This window comes from Aulonocara sp. 'chitande type north' Nkhata Bay, linkage group LG3 (assembly GCF_057382095.1).
Source record: "Aulonocara sp. 'chitande type north' Nkhata Bay isolate Kocher_YH1m ecotype deep benthic linkage group LG3, A_spYH_male_GT1.1, whole genome shotgun sequence".
NCBI classification, from domain to species: Eukaryota; Metazoa; Chordata; class Actinopteri; order Cichliformes; family Cichlidae; genus Aulonocara; species Aulonocara sp. 'chitande type north' Nkhata Bay.
The window spans coordinates 49149935-49162572 of NC_141346.1; the positions used below are offsets into that span (position 1 = coordinate 49149935).

Here is a 12638-nt window from a genome sequence, read left to right on the forward strand (position 1 = left end):
TTCCCCCGTCAGTGGATAAATGTGCTTTGTTGCCTCTTTTAAGACAAATTTGCTTCGTTACATTTTCAAAATAAATACTACTGATAGAAGCAAAATGTGCTATATTAAGTCAATTCTGACAACAAACTGTTTCCTTTGCAAACAGTCATGCCAAAAATGCAGATTCCAGCAAATGACACGTTAACAAGTTTAGTTTCTTACAGTAAACCAGCTGGGTAGGAGATCAGAGCTTGCAGTTCCTGACTTACCACTTTCACATACCTCCTCAAATGTAAACAATCCAAACTTTTTCCATCTATTTTATCACCTACAAAGTTGCACAACTGACATTTCTTAAGAATTACTTAAGAAAACAAACAAACAAAAACAAACAAACAAAATGCTGAGTTCCTCTTTGAACCCTCTGCTAATCAGGAGGCTGCTACAGCCTACAAAGCTCTGCACATTACCGACGGCGTTAACTTGACCTTATCCACATGCACAAGAGAACACACACACACACACACACACACACACACACACACACACACACAGTGTAAGGGACAGCGGAGAGTGGTACCGTGGAGAGACAAGAGATATCAAGAGAGTGTGGAAGAATGAACACAGAGAAAGAGGGACATTTACACAGAAAACAAGCACACAGCTGAGAGAAACACAGGGATTAGCATGGCTGGTGATGGAAAATATTAACTGGATAACCCAGTGTGTAGTGAGTGTGAGCGTGTATGACTCGTGTTGAAATTTGTGCATGCCCAGCCGCCTCTCTGCATGTGAGTGGATGTATTTGTGCATATGTAAGCCTATTAGGAGGTGAACGCGAGGACCATATAGTGCTACTAAGAGTTAATATTCCATCACAAGTCTCTAATCTCCTTAGAGAGAGGGGAGGAAAAGAAAGAAATAAGAAGAAAGATTAATATAAGGACAAGAAGAGGGGGGGAAAAGGAAGCTCGAATAAAGCAAAGGAAGGAGGTGCCAAGAAAATGTGAGCGACTCCAGAGGGAGGCTCAGCAGCAGATAAAAGAAGCCAAATTAAGGAAATTAGAAAAGGACAGAAAGGGGGGGTGGTGTGGGTAGGGTATAACAAGTATAAAAGCCCAAACTTCAAAGCATTAGTGATGATCAAATAAAGTAACTTTAAAATCAAAGCAGATGACAACCACTGAGTTAGCAGAGCCTACCATAGTTAACAGACCCACAGTACTAAAAAAGCAATGCTGTCTCAAATGACCGTTTCCAACAGTGAACGCAGAGGAGACTTGATTTTACAGCCTCTACTTGGATTCAACTGAATCTGCCATACTGTAGGTGGTGCGCCACGTTGGGAACAATGGGGTCATTTGAGACGGACACATGAACAGGTAAACAAAGCAGTATGAACCATGACCATGAATGCTGCGTCCTAGTAGGGATTATGGTTTGGTTTTATGTTTAATGCTCATGAAAAAGCCCACAAAGCACATGGCTGGGTTAAGCATGAGTGATGTGCGTATAGCTGTATGCGGGGACGTGTTATGAGCTGCTTGACACCAGAAGTTAGCACGCGCAGAACCGTCAGAGGGCAACAAGATTTGGACCGTTCTTTTAAAAACCGAAAGGGGATCCAGGATGAGAGGAGAGCCGGGAGGATGAATCACACGCAGAAAGTTTAAAATGAGAAATTAGAAAGTGGAAAATAGGGGGAATACTCCATAAAACTCCACAGTAGCTCGTTCCAGTGAACAAGGAGGGGGGAAAAAGATGGAAGCTTGACTTAAGGCTAAAGAAAATCAATTATTTAACTTAAATGCTGCTTTTAGCCATCTGTGATTTTATAGGATTAATGTCACTTCTGCACCTTCTTTTACCTGGGTGCAGCATGGGTGTGACACCTGAAGGGACTCTGGAGGGACTGGAGGTGTCACACTTCTATTGTGCGTTTTTATAGCGTTTGAAGATCGCGTACGTAAACCTGCACACTTGGATGCTTCCACGTCAGGGCTTTCTCCCGGCCTCCATCAGGCCATCACGAGTAATCTGTAATCTTCTGGAGGTTTGGCCTAAATTCCCGAGAGAGAGCCCGATTTCCATGTCCAGCAGAGCTCACCCCACCCTGGGGGAAGGCTGCGGGCCTCCCTGAGCCAGCTGGCAGAGCTCTGGAGAGTACCAGCCAAGGTCTGGGATTCAGTCACTGAGACAGCTGTGGGGCTGCTTCATTCACAAACCATGGTGAGTGTGTGTTTGTATTATGTGTATATGAGTGAAGACGCGGCGCTGCCTCAAAGCAACTAGTTGGGCTTTGAATGACGAGAAAGAGTGCCTGTGAGAACGCCTGAGTGGCTGCGTTTGCCCTTGTCTTCTCTCATTTGTAATTCTGTGTGTGTATTTAGTGTGCGTGCGTTTGCGTACCTGTCTTTGCCGTTCTGAATGCTCTGGTCGAGAGTGGCTCTGTCGGTCAGAGGAGAATTCCGACTGCGGCCGGTACCGGTGGACAGGATGCTATTCTGAAAAGGAGGAGCATCAAAATAGAAATGTTAGAAAAAAGGGACAAAGGTTTGATTAAGGGTTGATGACCCCACCAAGGTATCCAGGGAACAGCCTTTCAGCAAACTTCTAAATGGAAAAAGGACAAGCAGCTTAAACAACCTAATATGAATGAAAAACCGCCGTAATTAGCGCTCAAGAGAATTTCCCGGATCAAATTAATTTTCATGCACCCTCGTCCAAATTATCTGTGAATGACACAAGAAAAAAAAACCCAATTCATTTTCACCTTGACATGTTGAATAGTCATTTGAAACCTCTCCACTCCCACGTGTGCACTTTCCATGAGAATGACAGTTAAGCTCTGCACAGCTTGAGGTTGGGCAGAGCTATAATACATGTCTGTTATGTCACCAAAGCCCACAGATAAATGATTAATAAATGTCTAAAGGCGTGTCGAGCTGACAGGTGCAACAAACCTCAAGAGAGAAGTCCATCGAGCAAAGTTTCTAAACACCCACACAGTCCTACCAAGAGGTCTGTCCAGGGGCTTTAAACCAAAACGGGTGGACATGAAATTTCCTAAAATATTTTTCATATGCACACTCGACCTTTACAGTTACGTTTTAGTTTAATGGTAGGCGTCAAATACAGATCCCTGTCAGGCACTTCCTGTGTCAGATGTTAAGGTTATAAGACTCCCTCAGGGTTCTGCCAATTGATGCCAACTGAGCAGATGAGAGCAGGTGACTGCACTTAAGGCATGTGACACGTGCTTATGTCGTTAAATGAACGAAGCTGTAACCAATGCGGGCGGATGTGCTGTGGAATGCATGTTCTCTTTGTTCAGGGTTGTGTGAGTAACCGGAAAGACGAGCTTCTGAGCTCTCGTTCTCGGAGGCCTGAGCCCGGCACAAGGCTGTGAAACATCGAGTTCTTCATCAGGTTTGTGGACGCTGCTCTCATCCCCGGTGAGACGTTTTGGGTGTACATAACTTAAAGATAAAGGCCTTATCTAACCATCTTCTAATGTAAAAGCAACTACATAGCACGGCAGTGTAACAGCTTCACACCCGCACAGTTTCACTTTCGCAGAGCAGTTAAGATGTTCATAGTTTAAAGGCCACTTGTTTTTATTTTGTTTGATAATTAACTAGGAATTATTTTGATCTTTGGACCACAGCATGTGAGTAATTATGGCTGATGACAGCATACACTAAAGGGCAAAAATTACAGCTCTGCAGACGCAGCAGTTACTTGTGCGCATGTTTGGGAATTTGTGTGTGTACCAAGCGATGACGCAAATACAACCCTTTGTGTTTTTGATACGGCTTAAATGCAAATATATCAGCAGCATGGGTATTAGGTCTCACGGTGGAGGGTGTGCCACTCTTCTTGCGGTCGGACGAGGCCAGAGGACTGGCCGGCACCTTGGTGGTGGAGCTGCCTGATGAACCCTTCCTCCCAGAATCCTCCCCTGCTGACCGGTTGTCTGTCTGACCTCCCCTTTTGGAGTAGGAGGAGCCTGGAAAAAAAAAAAAAAAAAAAAAGGAAGACAGTGCGTCAGACCAGCACTTAATAGGCTTGAACCTTGGACCTTTCTTCTGCTTTGTCTGCTGGTTTGTCACTTCCTTTTTTACTTTAATCAATCAAGAAGCAGTCATAGCAAGCCCTCTACTCATGCACTCACTCTTCTACTTCCTTCGCTTAACCTTCTCTTCCTTGTTCATTCTCCTTCTTAACCTTTATTCCAGCCTAAATCTTATCCTCGTCTTGATCTTCCATGTCTACAACACAACTACAACTATGTCTCCAGTGTTCCCGTTCCCCTTCAACACACACCAATCTCACCCTGGTCGGTGGTTCGGCGGTTCTGAGGCTTCTGGTTGGATGACACGCTGCGCTGTACCTTAAAGAGAGAAAAGATACACAAAAGGTCAGAGCAGCATTTAACATGCTTAAATACACAATGGGATAGTTTAATGTAGAAGCCATGACCTATGTGTATGATTAAGAACCTCAAACATCAAGACCTTTTGCTACATGTGTGTGGTCAAGTCAGTGTATCTGTGTCGCTTGCTGGAGTTGGGGAAACCTCATTAAGCGCTAGCTGAAGACATTATGTGTTCTCATTATACCTTATGAAGCGGGGGGGGAGCATTTATGTTGCTTACATCACTTCCCGGCCGAGGTTTGATGCCACCTTCATCAAGCTGAGGGAAAAACCAAAACAGACGTCTTAATACAAGAGAGAAAGAAACTGGTATAGGTCATGTAAACAGAAAGGACTAAAAAAAAAAAAAAAATCATATACATATTATTAAAAAGAAGATATATAAAGATAGAGTCACTTCTTCATAAAGGACAGCTCAGCTCTGACAAACAGTACCTTGCATAGTTATTATGACTCTGGTATTACAGGGTGAAGCATGATTTAAAAAAACCTGAGTAACCTCAGAGTTCCTATAGTCCAGAAGCAGGTATGTGGCCATCACGTCGTTGTACTTCTGGTTCACCAGCGAGTCCTGGATCTCCTCCTGAGAGAATCCCATCTGCAGCATGATGTCTGCACATACAGTAAAACCATGTTATAAATAGAACGGTGAGCTGACACCAACTTTATATAACTCCTAAAGATTAAAAAAGAAGACGAAGAGAAAGAGAGAATGTATACAGGCTTAGGTGTTGCTGTGTGTGATGAAGAAAAGGGGGTTTAGAGAGTCATCTTTTTTTCTTTTTTTTTCTTGCCTACCTGTCCTCCTGGGGTCCTTATAATCTGGCTGAGGTTCGATGTAGGGTTTGAGTTCCTCTTCCTCATAGCCCACATTCATCCACCGGTCTCTCATTATCTGCTGCTGGTAGAAAGCCAAACAAACAGATAAAGGGAGGCATGAGTTGGCAAAAAGGACAAATGGGCAGAAAGGAGTGTGGGGAAGGATGAAAGATGAACAGAGTAGTAGTAGTTCACCCATACTTTTCTCCTGGGAAACTAACGGTGTCACAATTCAGATACTACACTGACAGAAGCATTTAGACTTTAAGGATGAAGCCCACAATATCGCTCATACGCTGCAGAGTCCACGATGATGAAAATGGACATTATATAAAGACTGTATGTCTGATAAAAGCTGAGCGCAATCACAGCAGGGTTCAGTTAAGAGTTATTGATCCACTGGCTTCTTAAAGCAGAATAGACTGTACGTTCATTGTTTGAGCGAGATGCACTTTGCCGATTGAAACAAGTGCGTACAATCTTAAGTGGGTTTAAACGAACAGGCACATGACTCATTTTTAAAAAACATTAAACTGAATTTATGGGGTTGTTTTAGCATGACCAATCAAGGATCGGGAATAACTACATACGCTGACAAAACCTACAACCTGACAAGCCAATGCAAGCAGCAACACTTCCCCCCTCCCTGTCACCCTAGTAATATTTTTCATCCGAGCAAGTTACCTTCCATCCACATTCAGCGCAACCAAATTAAATTACTCTTAACAGGTATTTACTAAGTCTTTAAAAAGCACTTTGCACCTCAGCAACAAACTCACATATGGCTGATGAAGCAAGTCTAACTTTACAGTCTTATACGGGCTGTAAACACCATTCTTAGCAACGAGCTACATTCAAAACATCTGTAGGACTCACGCAGTTACATATAGGTGGCTGAAATGATCGTTTCATTCACAAGGAAACAAATGCAGTAACTGAATTAAAGGCATTTTGTGACTTGTGTGTGTGCGTGTGGCACTGCTGTGCGTTATACCTCGAGGCTGCCTCTTTTTGAAGGGTTCAGGATGAGGAACTTTTTGAGCAGGTTCTCACAGTCAGTGGACATATAGAAAGGAATCCTGTATTTACCACGTAGCACGCGCTCTCTCAGTTCCTGGAGATGGACAGGTATATGAAGAGTCAACAGTAAGCGCAAACAATCAGCAATTTTAAACACAAACACACACACAGCTTTGCTTTGAAAATAAATTTGGGCAAAGCAAAGCAACTAAACATCCAAAGGTTTATGTAAAGATTAAACACTTTATGATGCGAGTGAAGAGGAAATCTCATCAGTATTCTCCTACCTCAATCAGATATGGCTCCACATAGCCAAGCTAAACATTATCTATGCTTACAAATGAATTACAGTTTTATTAAACAGGAACCAGCTGGTTAGCATTTCAAAAAGCTCTGATTCAATCAGAGCTGCAGCACAGGACGTGGGTGATATAAGCATTAAATGAAATTCACTGACTTGTGGATATTTCTTTAGCTTTAATACGAGAACGCACTTCCAGTTCCCAGGCACAGAGTACCATCGCAATTTAACTTTTTTTTTTTTTTTTTTTAAATCACCACCGTTCAGCTCATTTATCAACTTTCATGTGCTCAGACACGGAGCAGGTTAATGCATGTAGTAACGCTTGTTAACTCAGCTGTAATGAATGTGCTTATTCTGTCAAGCACTGCATTTTCATAAAACTCAATAGGAGGTAGAGCAAAAGGCATGCTCAGTAAGCCTAGATTATATTTCTCTGGCATTTTAATATCAATACCATCACATTCAATGTCATATCGCCCACCCAAAATGTGTCTGCACTTCCAGAATGACTCATGTGGGTACTGACTGAATGCACAGTGTGATAGGTGGTGTGAATGATTGGTAGCAAAGGCAGTTCAGGAAACATTAAATCTCTCTTTAAACACCGAACACATATCATCAACGAATGCAAATTTGGAAAGTCAATACAGGCAGAGAGATAATAACTTTCACCCATTCTAGAGTTCAATTTCTGCATTCCGCAGGAAGAGGGAACAGAAACCAGCATGACAAATACTACAACCACCCACAGAATACAGACTTCCACTTATGTAATGCGTGCACACACACACACACACACACACACACACACTCATCCTTCCGACCTTGAGGTTTTGTCCATCGAAGGGCAGCGAGCCGCTGACCAGTGTGTAGAGGATCACTCCGAGGCTCCAGACATCCACCTCAGGCCCGTCGTACTTCTTGCCCTGGAAGAGCTCTGGAGCTGCGTAGGGCGGGGAGCCACAGAACGTGTCCAGCTTGTTCCCCAGAGTAAATTCATTACTGAAGCCAAAGTCGGCTATTTTGATGTTCATGTCTGCGTCCAGCAGCAAGTTCTCTGCCTGCAGACAAACGGCGAGGAGAGAGGTCAGAAGAAGGGGCATTTACTATGTTCAAAATACAGGAGCGCAAATAAAGAGGAGGAAAGAAACCACGCCATACCAAATGTGCCAAAAAATGAAAAACACTTAAGATCTGCTTTGTGGGCTCATCAGATCAGAGGCACAAAAAGTATAAATCTGAGCTGCTGACAAAGTGGAATTAAGAAACTGACTAGCTTGGGATCAAATGTAACATGATCTGACATGCAAATGGCTTTGTAGGTAGCACATTCATGGTACAGATGGATTTCTAAAACACTTTTCTTTGGGTTAAAATAAACAGCTGTGTGGGAAAGAGAGCTTTCACAGGAATCGTCTGTGCCGTTCAAGCAGCGCACAATGGGTAAACGTGAGAGACCACAGTTTTTCCTGCGTGTTTGTATCTTTAAGCTTGAAGTGAACCAGTGAGCAAGGAGGCTGGGGTTGCCTAGCAACAGGTCCGCTCTCCTTTTCACTTGCTCTGAATACTTTGCAGCTTCTGTGCGTTTGAGTGTGTGAGAGTGTGCATGCACACATTAAATACAATACTGACATCTCTAACCTCTGAGCTAAAAAAAATAAATTAAAAAAAAGGAAGATCACAGGTTTTTAATGATTTGTTGTTGATATTAATCACCTATTAGTCATCCACATCAACCTTATTATCTCTCATGAAAAGAAGCAGAGATACAGTAGAGCATGACATCAACGATACAGTATTCATTTATTTTTATTTTTTTAAGTCTTGGCACTCAAATGGGGTCATTTTAGTCTCCGTGTGAAAATGCACACTCATCAAAATTTGCTCTCACTGTAAGACCAAACAGCAGCCCTGAAAAATGAAGCCATGGCATTAGTGCCTAAACCTGCAGTTCATCTTGTGGCCACTTGAGGCTGGCTCTAAAAGTAGGTCAATCTAAGTATGAGGGTCTAAGATCAACATGTTTACAACCTTGCCAACCAATTTCCTTATGGCCAAATATGGGTGATACCAGCAGGTCTACAGCCACCCTTTTGGAGCACTTCTTAGAAATAAGCCTGTGCTCGATTTTTATTTTATTTTACAACCCTCAGATCAACAGTGATTGTGTTAATGTGAAGGAAGGCAAGCGTTATGATAATCCTTCTGTCTCAACCAGAAACGGCTTACTTCTAAGCCTGCCTTTTATTGTGTGTGTGTGTTTTAAATGACAACCATTAGTAACTGTTATCCGTAGGAAATCCAACCTTGCTAAAAGCTGCTAAAATTTCATTAAAAACCCAAAATAGACTAGAAACAACTTTGAAATAGGAGGTTTCTGTCCCACTAATCATGATAATGTGTTGACTACAGGTCTGTCTGGTGGGACAATAAGAGGATTTACAACTTTGAATAATACTATGAACCAAACTGACCCAGAGGCCTTGGATCTGTGTGTGCATAATGTGCGCTTTGGTTTTTGGGATAATCTAAGATGAGCTGGCAGAAAGGAAAAAAATAACAAAAAACAACAAAACGATGACATAGGAGGAGAAATGTATACAATACATGTTTGCGTTTAACAGACTTTGTGAATATCGTCTGGGTGACTCGTTTGCAGAGGTGGGATTTCAGCTCAAAGAGCCAATTGTATGAAGATTAAATGTGGAGGTGAGGAGAGGGGAGGAGGTTGCTTTGACACCAACTCTAATTCAATAATGCCTTCGAGTGTGTTCTCACCTTGAGGTCTCTGTGTACTATACACTTCTGATGGCAATACTGCACAGCTGACACAATCTGGAGAGTGACAAAGTGAGCGAGAGAGAGGGAACGGGGAGAAGCAGGGGAGAGGAGGGATGACAGGATGGAGAGGTTCAAACAGTGAGCTCTTCATTAGGAGTTCATCCAAAAAGCAATTTCGGGATAGAGCTAGTGATGCAAGACTTAGTACAAACTGTACACTCTTAATATCAGTCCAAACTGGCTTGAAACATACGACGCTTACAAAGTTGGACTAGTTTCTGTGAAAGGAGGGGGGAAAAGCCGTTTTCAACCCAACACACCTGTCTGAATTTGGCACGGGCTTCCTTCTCCTTCATCCTGCCATGAGCCACCAAGTAATCAAAGACCTCTCCTGGGAGACGACAGAAAGAGGAGGAGAGCAGATTTAGTGCTGGAACTGGATACCTGCCTCCAGAATAAAGGGTCAGGAGTACTGAACTGAACGTTGTCGTTTAGGAGTTTATTACTGATACTCTGTTTTATTACAGACTTGACTTATAATGATACAACAGCAGTACCAAAATAAATAAATAAAAATCTGGTCATCACATTGACTCAATAACATAAATAGATTATTATAACAACATTTACAGTGGCATTCTTTTTCAGCAAATTTATCAATAATAAAGCTCTTTGCAAATGATCCTGCTTATAAAGGTCTTTATTTTTTTCCTTTACTTATGGTCTATCACAGAATGACAACTTTTAGGGGGAATCATTTCACAGTGACACGCACTTACCTCCACTAGCGTACTCCATTACCAGGTACAAAGTCTTCTCTGTTTCTATCACCTCAAAGAGCTTGACTGCAGGTGGAAAGAGAAAGGCAAAGCAAGAGGAATGGAGGAGGAGGGAGTGATGGGGCAAGGGAATAAGAAGAGAACAAAGGGAGAAGCAGAGCAAAGAGCAAGAATGAAAGCAAAAAGGGATAAAAAAAACCAAAAACAAATAGCAGGATTAATATTATCTGGCTACATGGCCTTAAAAACACTGGCTCCCAGCAAGTGACGACACACTTGAACCTCATGTTTCAGGGTGACTCACCTATGTTGGGATGATTCAACATCTTCATGATCCTCACCTCCCGGAAGAGCTGTGAGAAACGAGACAGACCGTCAAACACGCCATCAGACTGCAGAGGGAGTTGTTCTTGTTGTGACACTCATTTATACGGTCATTTCTCCAGTGTAAATGTATCACTTGATTATGTGCATTTGCTCCAAATGACAGGGAGCGAAAACAAACGCCAGTATTGTAATTTCTGTGTGATTACAAAGACTCCAGAGTCTCTGTTTGTGGTAGGTAAATTGACACTGACACACAACCACTCACTTCCTGTTCAAGAGGAGGAAGGAAAACAAAAACAGTTAGTGATGATATACCAACAGAGATCAAAGTAACTCAGCTACCAATCTAAAGTCTGGTGCAATTTAGAATTGCATAATTGAACAGAAATGAGTTAAAGGCGACTATTTAGCGTTTTCTAGACAAGCACTTCCTGCAGGTAACATCTGAACATATCAGCTCAATAACTTTTCTGTTAAAGTCAGAACCGTAATCTTTCTAGATCAGACCCAATAACACTTCTGTCTGTTTCCGCACGGCCAAATTGACAGCTGCTGGTTCCAGATGTTTCTCAAAGTCTTTCATGCCTCCAGCATCGTGCAGCAGCAGTATCTATTCATAAGCTTCTCCAAAATGAGAGATTGTGTTCTCTACAGAGGCACAGTTTATAAGCTGTAATAACCTGCATTCCCATAAATGCATAAAGGGAGTATGGCCTTTTTAATAACCACAATAGCCAAGTATCAAAATACAGACCCCAAATTTTAAAAGGTTCTGAGTCCATGTATTAGACTGTAGTGTTAAATCGTGCATGTAGTATAAAACATTGCATATTTCATATCAGGAAAGGGCGTAAAGATGCGCTGCTCCCTGCTCATTATATTTCTTCTGAGTCAGCAGATAAGGTCAAGCGAGGCCGACTGAGCACTTTATGGGCACATTAACTATTTATCCATATAAAAACTATGCAAACCAGGAACTATTAAAGTTACCAACAGCCCTAAATGCACCACTAAAGCAGCATCTCAGTGTAAAATATTTATTGCTTTGTTACAAGTGTTACCTTCTTCAAAGACTGCTGTCCTTGAGCGTAATCTAAAAACGACATCAAAACATTAAAGCTGAGTTTATGCTTATGTTAACATGAAAGCGGCTACACTGTTGCACCTATTGTGTGCTATGCAGCTAGAAGAAAAAATACACAAAAATACAGCCTCTTAGTTTGGATTGCAATCCAAACTAACTTGTATTAACTGTTTGATAACCCAAATAAAACAGATAAATGAGCCACATTGCACTGGAGTGCAAACGTGTACTAATCCGCCACATTATATAGTCCACAGTAAACATATTTAAATCTTATGCTGAATGAAACTAAAACTGCTTGGCTTTTTTTTTTTTTTAGATTTAGAGACTTGAGGCTTCAGACTGACGTATTCTTAGTTCGGCCTTTATATAAATCAATGTTTAAAAAAGAAAGAAAAAGACACTTCAAGATATGATAGCGTATTTTAACTAGCATTCCCTGCCAATTCCTGTTCTAACTTCCATGTGACCTTTTCCCTTCGTCTTTACATTTCCTTATCTGTGCGTCGGCGTTTATAGAAGTACATACTCTATGTTATGTTATGTTATGTATATATATATATATATATATATATATATATATATATATATATATATATATATATATATATATATATATATATATATATATATATATATATATATATATATATATGTGTCTGTGGAGTGGTTGGTGTGTGCATTCAGTGTGCACGTATACATGGTTAGACAGTGTGTGCGTGTAAGTGGACAGACCCCACCCTGCCACGATCAAAGGAAGTAATTGCAGCTTGTTTCCTGTAATTAAAACTCTCTCCGAAAACTAGACCACTTCAGAAAGCCAGAGAGAGCGAGGGAGAACGAGAGAAAAAGACACTTGGGGCAGGGAGAGTGGCTTAAAATGACTTCTGAGAAAAGGGATGAGAAGGACTGAGGTTTAAATTCTGTGCTGGGAGTGTGTGTGTGTGTGTGTGTGTGTGAGAGAGAGAAAGAAAGCAAGGTAACTCACCTTTTGCAAACTGGAGGAGTTGAGCTGTGTCTTATCTATGATCTTTACAGCCACCTAGAAGCAAGAATGTGCTCACTTGTCATTACACTTTGATTCATTTATTATGGCACATTTTGCTC

General features: G+C 41.7%; 1 protein-coding gene across 8 annotated transcripts in view; it reads right to left on the reverse strand.

Annotated features, from left to right (window-relative positions):
- mark2b (MAP/microtubule affinity-regulating kinase 2b) overlaps positions 1 to 12638 on the reverse strand; it is a 51299-nt gene that overhangs the window by 14467 nt on the left and 24194 nt on the right. For 6 of the 8 annotated variants that reach the window (XM_086284569.1, XM_086284568.1, XM_086284567.1 and 3 more), the window contains exons 3-15: positions 12520 to 12573; positions 10425 to 10473; positions 10121 to 10186; positions 9662 to 9732; positions 9339 to 9395; positions 7385 to 7621; positions 6231 to 6350; positions 5216 to 5318; positions 4917 to 5029; positions 4602 to 4676; positions 4315 to 4372; positions 3837 to 3988; positions 2389 to 2483 (exon numbers count right to left, since the gene is read on the reverse strand). In XM_086284569.1, the coding sequence (XP_086140695.1) occupies positions 2389 to 2483; positions 3837 to 3988; positions 4315 to 4372; positions 4602 to 4676; positions 4917 to 5029; positions 5216 to 5318; positions 6231 to 6350; positions 7385 to 7621; positions 9339 to 9395; positions 9662 to 9732; positions 10121 to 10186; positions 10425 to 10473; positions 12520 to 12573 (1250 nt within the window). The remainder of the gene's footprint in view (positions 1 to 2388; positions 2484 to 3836; positions 3989 to 4314; positions 4373 to 4601; positions 4677 to 4916; positions 5030 to 5215; positions 5319 to 6230; positions 6351 to 7384; positions 7622 to 9338; positions 9396 to 9661; positions 9733 to 10120; positions 10187 to 10424; positions 10474 to 12519; positions 12574 to 12638) is intronic. The other 2 variants (XM_086284537.1, XM_086284555.1) reach the window with 2 other exon arrangements.